The sequence below is a fragment of the Fulmarus glacialis genome, unplaced genomic scaffold (assembly GCF_000690835.1).
Source record: "Fulmarus glacialis isolate BGI_N327 unplaced genomic scaffold, ASM69083v1 scaffold37671, whole genome shotgun sequence".
In the NCBI taxonomy this organism is placed as follows: Eukaryota; Metazoa; Chordata; class Aves; order Procellariiformes; family Procellariidae; genus Fulmarus; species Fulmarus glacialis.
Window position 1 is genome coordinate 8,115 of NW_009192795.1, and position 9,313 is coordinate 17,427.

At 41.3% G+C, this 9,313-nt stretch overlaps 1 protein-coding gene across 1 annotated transcript; it reads right to left on the bottom strand.

Moving 5' to 3' along the window:
- Positions 1–2,021: 2,021 nt before the first annotated feature.
- SERINC3 (serine incorporator 3) lies at positions 2,022–9,079 on the bottom strand. Its single transcript, XM_009587218.1, has 9 exons — positions 8,918–9,079; positions 8,289–8,482; positions 7,067–7,146; positions 6,215–6,352; positions 5,204–5,373; positions 4,378–4,468; positions 3,782–3,959; positions 3,128–3,355; positions 2,022–2,401 (listed from the first exon to the last, which is right to left on the bottom strand). The coding sequence occupies exons 1-9, from the start codon at positions 8,951–8,953 to the stop codon at positions 2,263–2,265; spliced, it is 1,254 nt and encodes a 417-aa protein (XP_009585513.1). The 5' UTR covers positions 8,954–9,079; the 3' UTR covers positions 2,022–2,262.
- Between the last annotated feature and the right edge of the window lie 234 nt (positions 9,080–9,313).

Sequence of the window (9,313 nt, forward strand, 5' to 3'; positions counted from 1 at the left end):
AAAAAAAAAAAAAATCTAGTGGTGTTCAGCAGAAGGCTGAGGAACCGCTACAGAAACCAAACCCTTTTTCAGGCTTTTATATTCTCTTGCATGCCTTAAATAGTAGGTAAACTAGATCCATCTCTCCCTCCCCTTTTCTCCTGTGCTCACAGAGAAACTAAGAGTAAAGCATATGATTTAAACATAATAGATAAGGCTACATTATCAATGGTGAAAATAGCCTGCGTTATGCCTCCAGAACTTCTTTTTCTTAAAGCTGGCTGCTGGGCAGTTGATGTCAGGATGTTTGAACTAAGCCAGGCTTACCTTTGTCAAGCATTTTTTTAGGTTCATAACTGGTGCTTGCCTTGTCTTATAGAAAGCACAGCTCTTATATGCGCCTGACTACTGAGCTGAGAATGCTCTTTGAGCTTTAGCACTTACTAGCAAAGAAATCAGTTTGTTCCCAAAATTTCTCATGTTAGCATTTGGAAAATAAGCACTGTTTTAAGTATAGAGTCTCCTTATCTGCAAGTTAAGAGATAGGGTTTTTTTTGTTTGTTTTTTTCACAGCACTAAAACTGATCTGTTCTTTTTTTCCACTTGAAATAACTTTGTTTCCAGAGGTTTTATGCCTTGCCCAGTATATAAGCCATCCCTGCCAAATCAACACAGAATAAGGAAAGATACTTGAACTGCATTGGGCAGCCATGGCTTTTGGCATTAAGTGGGACAAAAGGTAGCTGCATACTGTACACAAAAGTACTTGAATTTATACTCTTGCAAATGGGTGTTACAAACCCTGAGGTATCTTCAGGAACTGGGTGAAGTATTTTTTTTGTTAAATCTCATTTTGGCATGAGTTAATCATAGTGTTATTCAAACTAATAATTTTGCCTTCTGTTGTATGTGGGCCTAGAGGTGTTGGGTGGTTAAGTGTACATCTTATTTTGACAAAATTTATTTTTATATTGCATTTTATAAAATGGAGTGGTCAAAATGTGTAATTTTATGATGCATGACTGGGTGATTAAACACATTGTAACAGCTGCTAATTTGATATTTTAAATGTTTGCCTTGTGTTGTCTTGGGGTATTTTATTGTTAAAGTCAATAGCGACATATACTTAGTTCCACACTAAAGGCACAGTTGCAACGAAGTATAATTGCCACAGCGTTACATTAGAAAAAGGTGTTGCTTTCTTCTGCAGAACTAAATTTTACTTGAACAACTGTACCTGACCAACTTCAAGGAATAGGATTTGACATTCAGAGAATCACGTGGAAGATGCTGTTTGTTTCAAAAGAAATATATTATGACTTACTATTTGCTGTATGGAGAAAAGATCCAGTCACATCCAACTGGACACTACAGCAGCTAATTAGCATTTTAATCATTGTATGTAGTATTTTGCATTGGAGAATAACTGCTGCTTCTTAACGCTTCTCAACAGAGCTGGGACAGTTCCAGTAGTTAGTCCGCTTTATTCAAATGAGTTTACAGTGCAAATGCCTTAGTGCCAATAATAATCATTTCATGTACATTATTTTTATAAGCATATTAGACAAGTGAAATCAATTAGAAGCTCTATTTTTCCACCATAATCAAAGTTGTTTAAGCTAGTCATACACTTACCACTCAATATTTAGCAAATGTACTAAAAAAGAAGTTACCATAGAAGTTGCCTCTTAGAAGGGGCAAGTTTGTTCTTAAAAGGAATTAGAGTTAACTGGTTTTTCAACCTCAAAGTTCTGTTCTTTTGGTGAGGAATAAGGGGGGGTTTGCCACAACACAGGAAGGTAAGTATAACTTAAGAAAACTTTTGCTTTAAATAAACTTTTGCAGTGGAATGTAGAAATCAAGCAGCATGACTTACACTTCCAGGAACTCTGAAGCGTTAGCATACTAGTGCATTATGCTGAATATAATTGTTCTTTAAAATATATTACTTCTTATTTAGCTAAATGTTACTTCTATTCAATAGAAAGGTTGTGGCTATTGGACAGAACAGGTATTTTCTTTTGTGCTTTGACAGCACAGCTGTAATGAATTTTAAAAATGCAGCAATAAGATAGCCATGACTGAAGGTTAAAATAGGAAGATAATTGATAATAATTTTGATCCTGCATCAAGCATAATGCAATATGTAACTTTCTATCCACCTGCATGTTGCTATTAACATAAGAAACAGTGACATAGACAGTATAACTAAAGCAATACATGAACATTTTGGCTTTCAGCAAAAAGTTCCCCACTTTTGTAAGCTCAGAGAGGTGCAGCAATTTAACTGAAGTCCCTATTAGTAAGGACAAGAGGAGCCACTATGGTCCAAAGATAGAGAAGGAGACAAACCCAGCTGGAGGTTATCTTCACCCACACGGCTGGCCACTTACTTGTCATTGTTTTAAAATCCGCATCAGGGCTAAAAAGTAAAGAAGTCAATTAATAGATATAGAAGGCACCTTCCGCTATTCCTTGCTATTCCTATACGAATCTGAAGTTAGAACAGTGATTTGGGACACTCCAACACAAGAGCCCTTGTGGGAGGAGTATGGTGAGACAACTAAACCAGCAATTTCCTGGCTAGATATGATGTGCTACTCTTAAAGGAAATCTTTCAGTGAGCTGCCATGCAATAGATGGCTGCTGCTTTGTAAGCATATTTGGTAATTTATACAATATGGTAGTCCTGGGGGAAAGTAGTTATAAGCTGCAGCAGCAGAGGATATACCCAAGTGCTCCCAACAGATCTAGGAAATCAGATCTCTGTTTAAGTGACATGTATGGCTGTCCCTGCACATCTTTCCCAGGGTGAAGAGCCAGTAACAGTAGGCTGGCCTCTGACAAACTTCCCAGGAGGCCACCCTAAGCCAGCTTCCTATGTACTCTTCCCGCTGCTTGTATATCTGAAGGATGGTAACCACACTTTCTGCCCTTGCAGCTGTGAAGCAGTCCACTAGGACTACAGCTGCTGATCTTGTCTTTTTGTACAGGATTTTTACATCTTATTCAGCAACACAAAATTGAGAAGGCGCAACTCCAGTGCAACTGGCATAGGGACAGCACCTTAACCAGCTGGGCAGGAGTCTCCTATCCACCTGGAAACACTGTCTGGCACATACAACCCATCACTTTGTCTTGCTCTTACCTGTACCAGTTTGTGAGTGTCATCATGATGTAAAGAGAGGCAAGGAAGAGCATAAAGTGAAAGAAGGTGTAGCTGTACTGAACACCATCCTTCTCATTATCCATAACGCGGCGCACTTCTCCCTCCTCTTCAGGCCCACTGCCTGTTCCTACAGCCTCTTCCAGAATGGCACTGTCACTCCCAGATAGCGTCAGCTTGTTCACCTGGCTGTTACTTGAAGAACGAATGCTGCAGTGTAACCCGAAGATAGACATGGTTAAAAACTCCCTTTTCAGTTAGCTATGTTTGCTAATAACACAAGCAACAGACCACAATGAATGTCTGGGACTAGCAAATAACATTTTTAAATCCATCTGGAAACACAAGGAAGCTCCTCAGAGAGATCTGTTTTCATCTGAGCTTTAGTTAACCTAATTAAACAGTGTTCCTAGTCCAGGTCTCGTAACACATTTTGTTCTGTTGTCGGAATTGGGCTAAGAAAGCCTATCCTCATCCACAAAACGGAATGCAGTTTTATTAGCCATATTTGGGCTTGGGCCTGAGATCGCAGCTGGATATGAATAAATGCAGGTACATTTTTCACTGGACCCAGATTCAAACAAAAAAGAAGACAAATCCGAATTGTTTATCATTTCATAGCAGTGCAGATCCTACCTGGAATACAAGAGGCAAAGGACAAAGATAATCAATCCAACAACACTCTGGGCATCCCACCACTGTAGGGACTTGGGCGGAGCTGGAGTAGCAGGTACGACAGTGGTATTTGCCGGAACAACTGTGGGTGTAGCTATCTGGGTAATGATGTTCAGCAAACTTGGGTTACAGTTTCGTTCTGAAAGGGATTTCAAGGCAAATTAAAAAGAGAGATAAGCTTTGCCAGCATTTAGCTAAGAAAAGGTGACAGATAAGCTTGCAATTTTTCATTCCCTTTAACTGCTCATCTCTTCGATTCCCCAGAGGCAGCAATGACATGGAATACTTTTCCTTCCTGTGAGCTAGGAAAGGGTGTAATAAATAAATAAATAAAATCAGAATGCCCTGACACTGTTTTCTTTCCCCTCACAAATACCCCTGTTTAGTTGTGGAAAGAGGCAATTTGATGGTTTCAGTAAAGTCGGCTTTACTGCCTCACTAGATTTTATCTAGACAGATCAGCGATCCCCACACAGTGATCTGTAATAACTACAAGCCCCATCAACAGCTTCTGCTTTCACACCAAAATATGTTACTCAAGACAGCCTGTTGCTTACCAGGCTCATTGGACATGGCTGACCAAGTGAGATACATGGTGTAGAGCGTGATAACAGAGGACTGGAGGAGGCCAGAGCGAGGCTGATGTTCCTGTTCAAAGACAGAATAGTGAGCCAAGGTCAAAAGGGCAAGTTTTACCTACAGTTGGATAGTTTTACCCTACTTCAACAATTCAACAATTACTAGCATGAAAAACTTCATTTTTTAGAAATGTATTGGGCTTTGTCCTATGTTTAAAAGACCGGAAGAAATTCCTTAAAGTAATGCAATTTATGCAGTGAGCAACTCAAACTTGGAAGGAATAAGCAAACCACATCCAGTTTTTCTGTGCCCAAGGCTTGCTTATGGGTTCTTATTGTGTTAATCCCAACTTGCTTAACAGTTTTGTAGATATGAATCTAGCATGTGATTTATTTGAGCAATATCAGTTCAGAATCAAGTAACATGCAAACTTCCTCTCATATTAAACACGCTTACCCATAATTTCAAAGCCACAGTATTAAGCCAATAAATTCCCAGCTTATTTTGCTGTTCCCCAGTGGGTTTCTCTGTTCTGCCAGAACCTTCACCACTAAAACCACGCCAGTAGGGCCCCACATGGAAACAAAGTCCAAAACAATGTTAGCCAAAAAAAGCCTATCTTCAGGAAATATGTCACTACATAGTGCATTGGTTTCAGAGCAAGAATTTTTTTTTTAAGAGTTCCTAGCTAGCATAGCTATGACAGCCAAATTTTAAAGTTCTTATGTCTGACTGAATTGGTACTACATCTTTCTTACTTCCCCGCTTTGTATGTCCGAAGAAAACAGCAGAGAAAAATAATACCTGAACTTTTGGAAGGATAGAAACAATGGAGACAGCAATGCACAGGAGCGTATTAATGCTTATGAAGAACTTGTTCTCAGTGCAGTCATCAGGCTTTGTGTAGAAAACACAGAAAAGCACAACAAAAACCAGCGACAAGGCGTAGAACAAGCTTGTACAGGACAGCAGAGCTGGAGGGGAAAAAAATTAACTGTTACAATACACATGTAGTTTAACAGTACATCTAAGGTGATTTGATGACCAGCTACCACTGTAATGAGACAGTCCCTCTTCCTCACTTGGAAGTCTGGTTCAGAAAACTAGACTAGCAGAATGCATTTTTATTAGGTATGGCTAAATTTCTGCTTTGGCTCACTAAGTAGTGTAGCTCGGAGGAAAGCCAATGCTGCCTTTCAGCAGCAGTTTAATTGGCTTAACTGATGTCAAGCCACAGTGTCAAAATGAGAGTGCTTTTTGCACGCTTCTTATGGGCTATTTATAAGCCCTGAATTCTCCCTTCTATGCGAGAGGCCACCCATTTTCATTTCCATTCTGCTATGTTCTTTACAAGAAGCTACAAAATGCTGTTGCAGCATTCGTAGCTGAGCAAAGAACCACAACAATTAGCATTTTGTAATTTAGTGGTCAGCTCGGGAGCGTGTCCTGAGGCATGCTTTGTGTTGTACTGCAGCCACGGTCATCGACATAACCGACTTCCTGAGGACCTCCGCAGGGGGGTGTGGCAAGCAAAGTTAGAGTTGAAGAGATCCAGGCTACTAGCTCTGCCCTCACACTGCAAACTAGGCAAGTGTTGTTTATTATGACTGTCAGACCTGCTAATCACAAGCCGAAAATATTTTGCATTTTATTTAATGGGAAAAGGCAACATTGCAGCTATTAATTCCAAATGTTTACAGTAGTGAGTCAAGGAGATTGTGGAGTGTAATTCTAGGTATGTTTGCAAACTAGTAAGTGATATTCTGCAGAGTACTGGCCAGCAGAAAAAAAACCTTTACAGGTTAAGATTCCTACCTGCATACCAACATTTAGAATTTCCCTCCTCCATTCTCTCAACCCAGCTCTCATTCCAGGAGTGAGCAAAGTCCACAAGAAGCACCAACTGGATAAGAATGAAGCAGAAGGCTCCAAAAATACCAATAGCAAACCAAGCTAGAAAAGGGAGCAGGAAAAACAGGGTTAGCTTTCATCATTTGCGTGCTACCCCAGTTTAAAAAAAAAAAAAGAGCTCCTAATTATACTGCAGACAAATAATGAAAAAATCTTGAAACTGTATTTAGAAATGCAGATGCCGTTAATCACTTTGGCCTCCATCCTGCAGAAGCACACAAGAAGTCCCAGCTATCAGGGTGCAGCCTATGCTAGTCAAGCTGAGCATGGGAATGTTTAGCCCAACATGTTTTCAGAACGAATGCAAGATCTAACACAAGACATCTTTGCGTACATAAGTACCATCATGCCACATTTCTCTGACGATCAACAACACTTTTCAAGTTCCTGTGATGTGGCCAGACAGTAAAGATTTCTTGCACAGATTTTTCAGAGACTCTAGGGCAGTATTTAGCACTTGTCAGTGTTCTGAGCTGCCTCTAATCTAAAGAGTGTCAGAAGACTCAGACCAGTAGTGATCGTGTCATGGAGTATCGAATTATTAATACACAACACTTTTGCACTTGAAAAGAGATTGCTTATTGCCATAACCTCAGTTGTCACCAAAATACTGGATGAACCAAGATACTCTAATGAAGCAAGACAGAATCTGTGTCTTCTACAAGATAACCTTCACTATCACAACTATAGCCTGGTAAATCTGTGAAAAGGTGTGAGTTTATTAAACAGAATTCCATGATGACATATTAACTGTACCTCTTGTGAAAGGTCCTTCAGGAATGTAAAACGCTCCAACCATGATAGCCACAATGGCAGCTATTTTGAAGAACCAGAACCTTTAAAAGAAGATACAAGTTGAAAATACTGATCTTACTCTGCACACAATAGTCATGTTTCACATGACCTGCAAGCATCTTGCTGTATGTAGAGAAGTGTCTAAGAAATTTAAAGAAAAAAAGTTGTGTTCAGTGGGATTACAGATAAAGATGTTCACCAAATCAGGGGGAGAGGGTGAAGCAACAGTCAATACATTGGAGACATGGACTGACAGAAACCTCAGAATTCCACAAAGGCAAATACAGAGCATTGCACCTGGGACAGAAAAACCCCGTGCTACAGGACAGACTGAGGGCCGACTGGCTAGAAAGCTTTGCTGAAAGAGGAACTCCTGCTCCAGCAAACAGAACATGAGTCAGCAGCTCATCCTTGCAGGGAGGAAGGCTAACTCTGCACTGTTCAGCTTGGAGAAGGGAAAAGGGAGATCTAATTGGTGTTTTCAACTGCCTAAAAGAAAGGTGTGAAGAAGACAAAACCAGACTCTTCTTGCAGGTGCGCAGCGGAAGGACAAGAGGCAACACATGCAAGCTGCAAAAAGAGAAACTACAATTAGATACTGCAAAAAATTGCACAGGTTGCCCAGAGAGGTCAAAGCATCCCCATCCTTTGAGACATTCAAACCTCAACTAGACAAGACCCCAAATAACCTGCTCCATGTTGGTCCTGCTCTAACCAGGGGGTTGGATCACATGATCTCCAGAAGTCCCTTTCAAATTAAATGACTCTGATAATTCAGTCATCTAGCCCAGAACTAACCCAGTTAAATCTGGTAACAGTTAAATCAGTGAATGAGAAATCAGAAACCAGTTTCTGCTGGCTTACTGAGTCAGACTGGCCTAGTGAATGACCCAATGAGCGCTACAGTCAGCGCAAGGACGGCGATATAAACTAGCTGAAATCTAGCAACTCTCTGGAAACACAGAGGGGTGCTCAGCGCACCGCCCTTTTCGATACCCAACCTCAGAGCATTATCAGTACATCGAACATATTACATAAATAGGAAGCTTTTTAGAAGACTAAAGCGTTACTCTGTATTCAGTTCAAAAGAAACTCGAGGCTGTCAATGTATGCATAAACAATTTGCCAGTCTGTTCAGCAAAGAAACAAGCTGGAAGACCAGACAGCTGGCTCACACACGTACCCATTGTGTACCGAGGCTCTTGGATCATTACTTGTTTTCACTTCTATCATGAGCAGAGAGAGGAGAAAGAAGAACACTGCCATGGCAAAGCTGATTCGATAGACAGCTCTGTATCCAACAAACACATCGCAGCCGACAAAGCCATCCATATGTGGTATCCGAGTATGAAGCCCCTCATCACAAAATCCAGGTATCTGAGTAAAGACACACTTAGTTGTGAATTTACATCTGCATTTGCAATTGCATTCTTTAAGCACTCTAACAGCTAAGGCTTTCATTCAGCTGTCTTCTAGGAGACTGATAACAAAAGACCTTGTGCTCAGCTGGCCTGCACAGACCTTATTATCGTCTTTCTTTCCCCATATCATCACTAAAAGCATACAGGAGATTAAGATACCAAAGCAGCAGACCTCTGATAACGACTGGCAATCTCCAGGTCTAGTCAGGTTTCAGAGGTCAGGCATGTACTTAAAAATGTACATTCTGAATTTGCTATCTTAACTCGGGGAACAAGACACATGTGGGTGTTTGTGTCTCTCATGTAATCCACTGCAAGTAAAGAGAATCAGTAGTCACTGGCACAAGTAATGGTTTTGCAAACAGTTAGAAAGAGGTTTTCCCCTCCATACCTTTTTCAGCTGCTCTTCCATCCCTGGTGCCAGCATAATGCAGGCAAGAACAGTACTGAGAAGGAGGAGGAAGGCATAGATAAGACGCGTCACTGTTGAATTCTTGCTGTTGGGACAACATCGGCACAGCAAACACGAGGCACCGCTGCACAGACAGGGAATCTGAAGGACAGACCGCGGTGGTAAGGGCATTCCCCTCGCAGCTGACACCGAGAGAGGAAAACCCAAACCCCATCTAGAGACGCTCTGCTCCCTGCCGGACCACGCAGATAAACCGTTTAACCGACATTTCTGACTGTCGTCGGGTTTGGAAACACCCGCAGACAGTCTGGCTTATCGGCCTGGGCTCTGTTCCCGGGGCTCCGCCGCCCGGCAGCGGCCAGCAGCGCGCCGCGG

Coding starts and splice junctions, on each gene's coding strand:
- SERINC3 (XM_009587218.1), bottom strand. CDS start 8,953: ATGCTGGCACCAGGGATGGAAGAGCAGCTGAAAAAG. Junction 5,374..6,214: donor TTCTAAATGTTGGTATGCAG/GTAGGAATCTTA, acceptor TTTCCCCTCCAG/CTCTGCTGTCCTGTACAAGC. Junction 2,402..3,127: donor ACACTCACAAACTGGTACAG/GTAAGAGCAAGA, acceptor TTTACTTTTTAG/CCCTGATGCGGATTTTAAAA.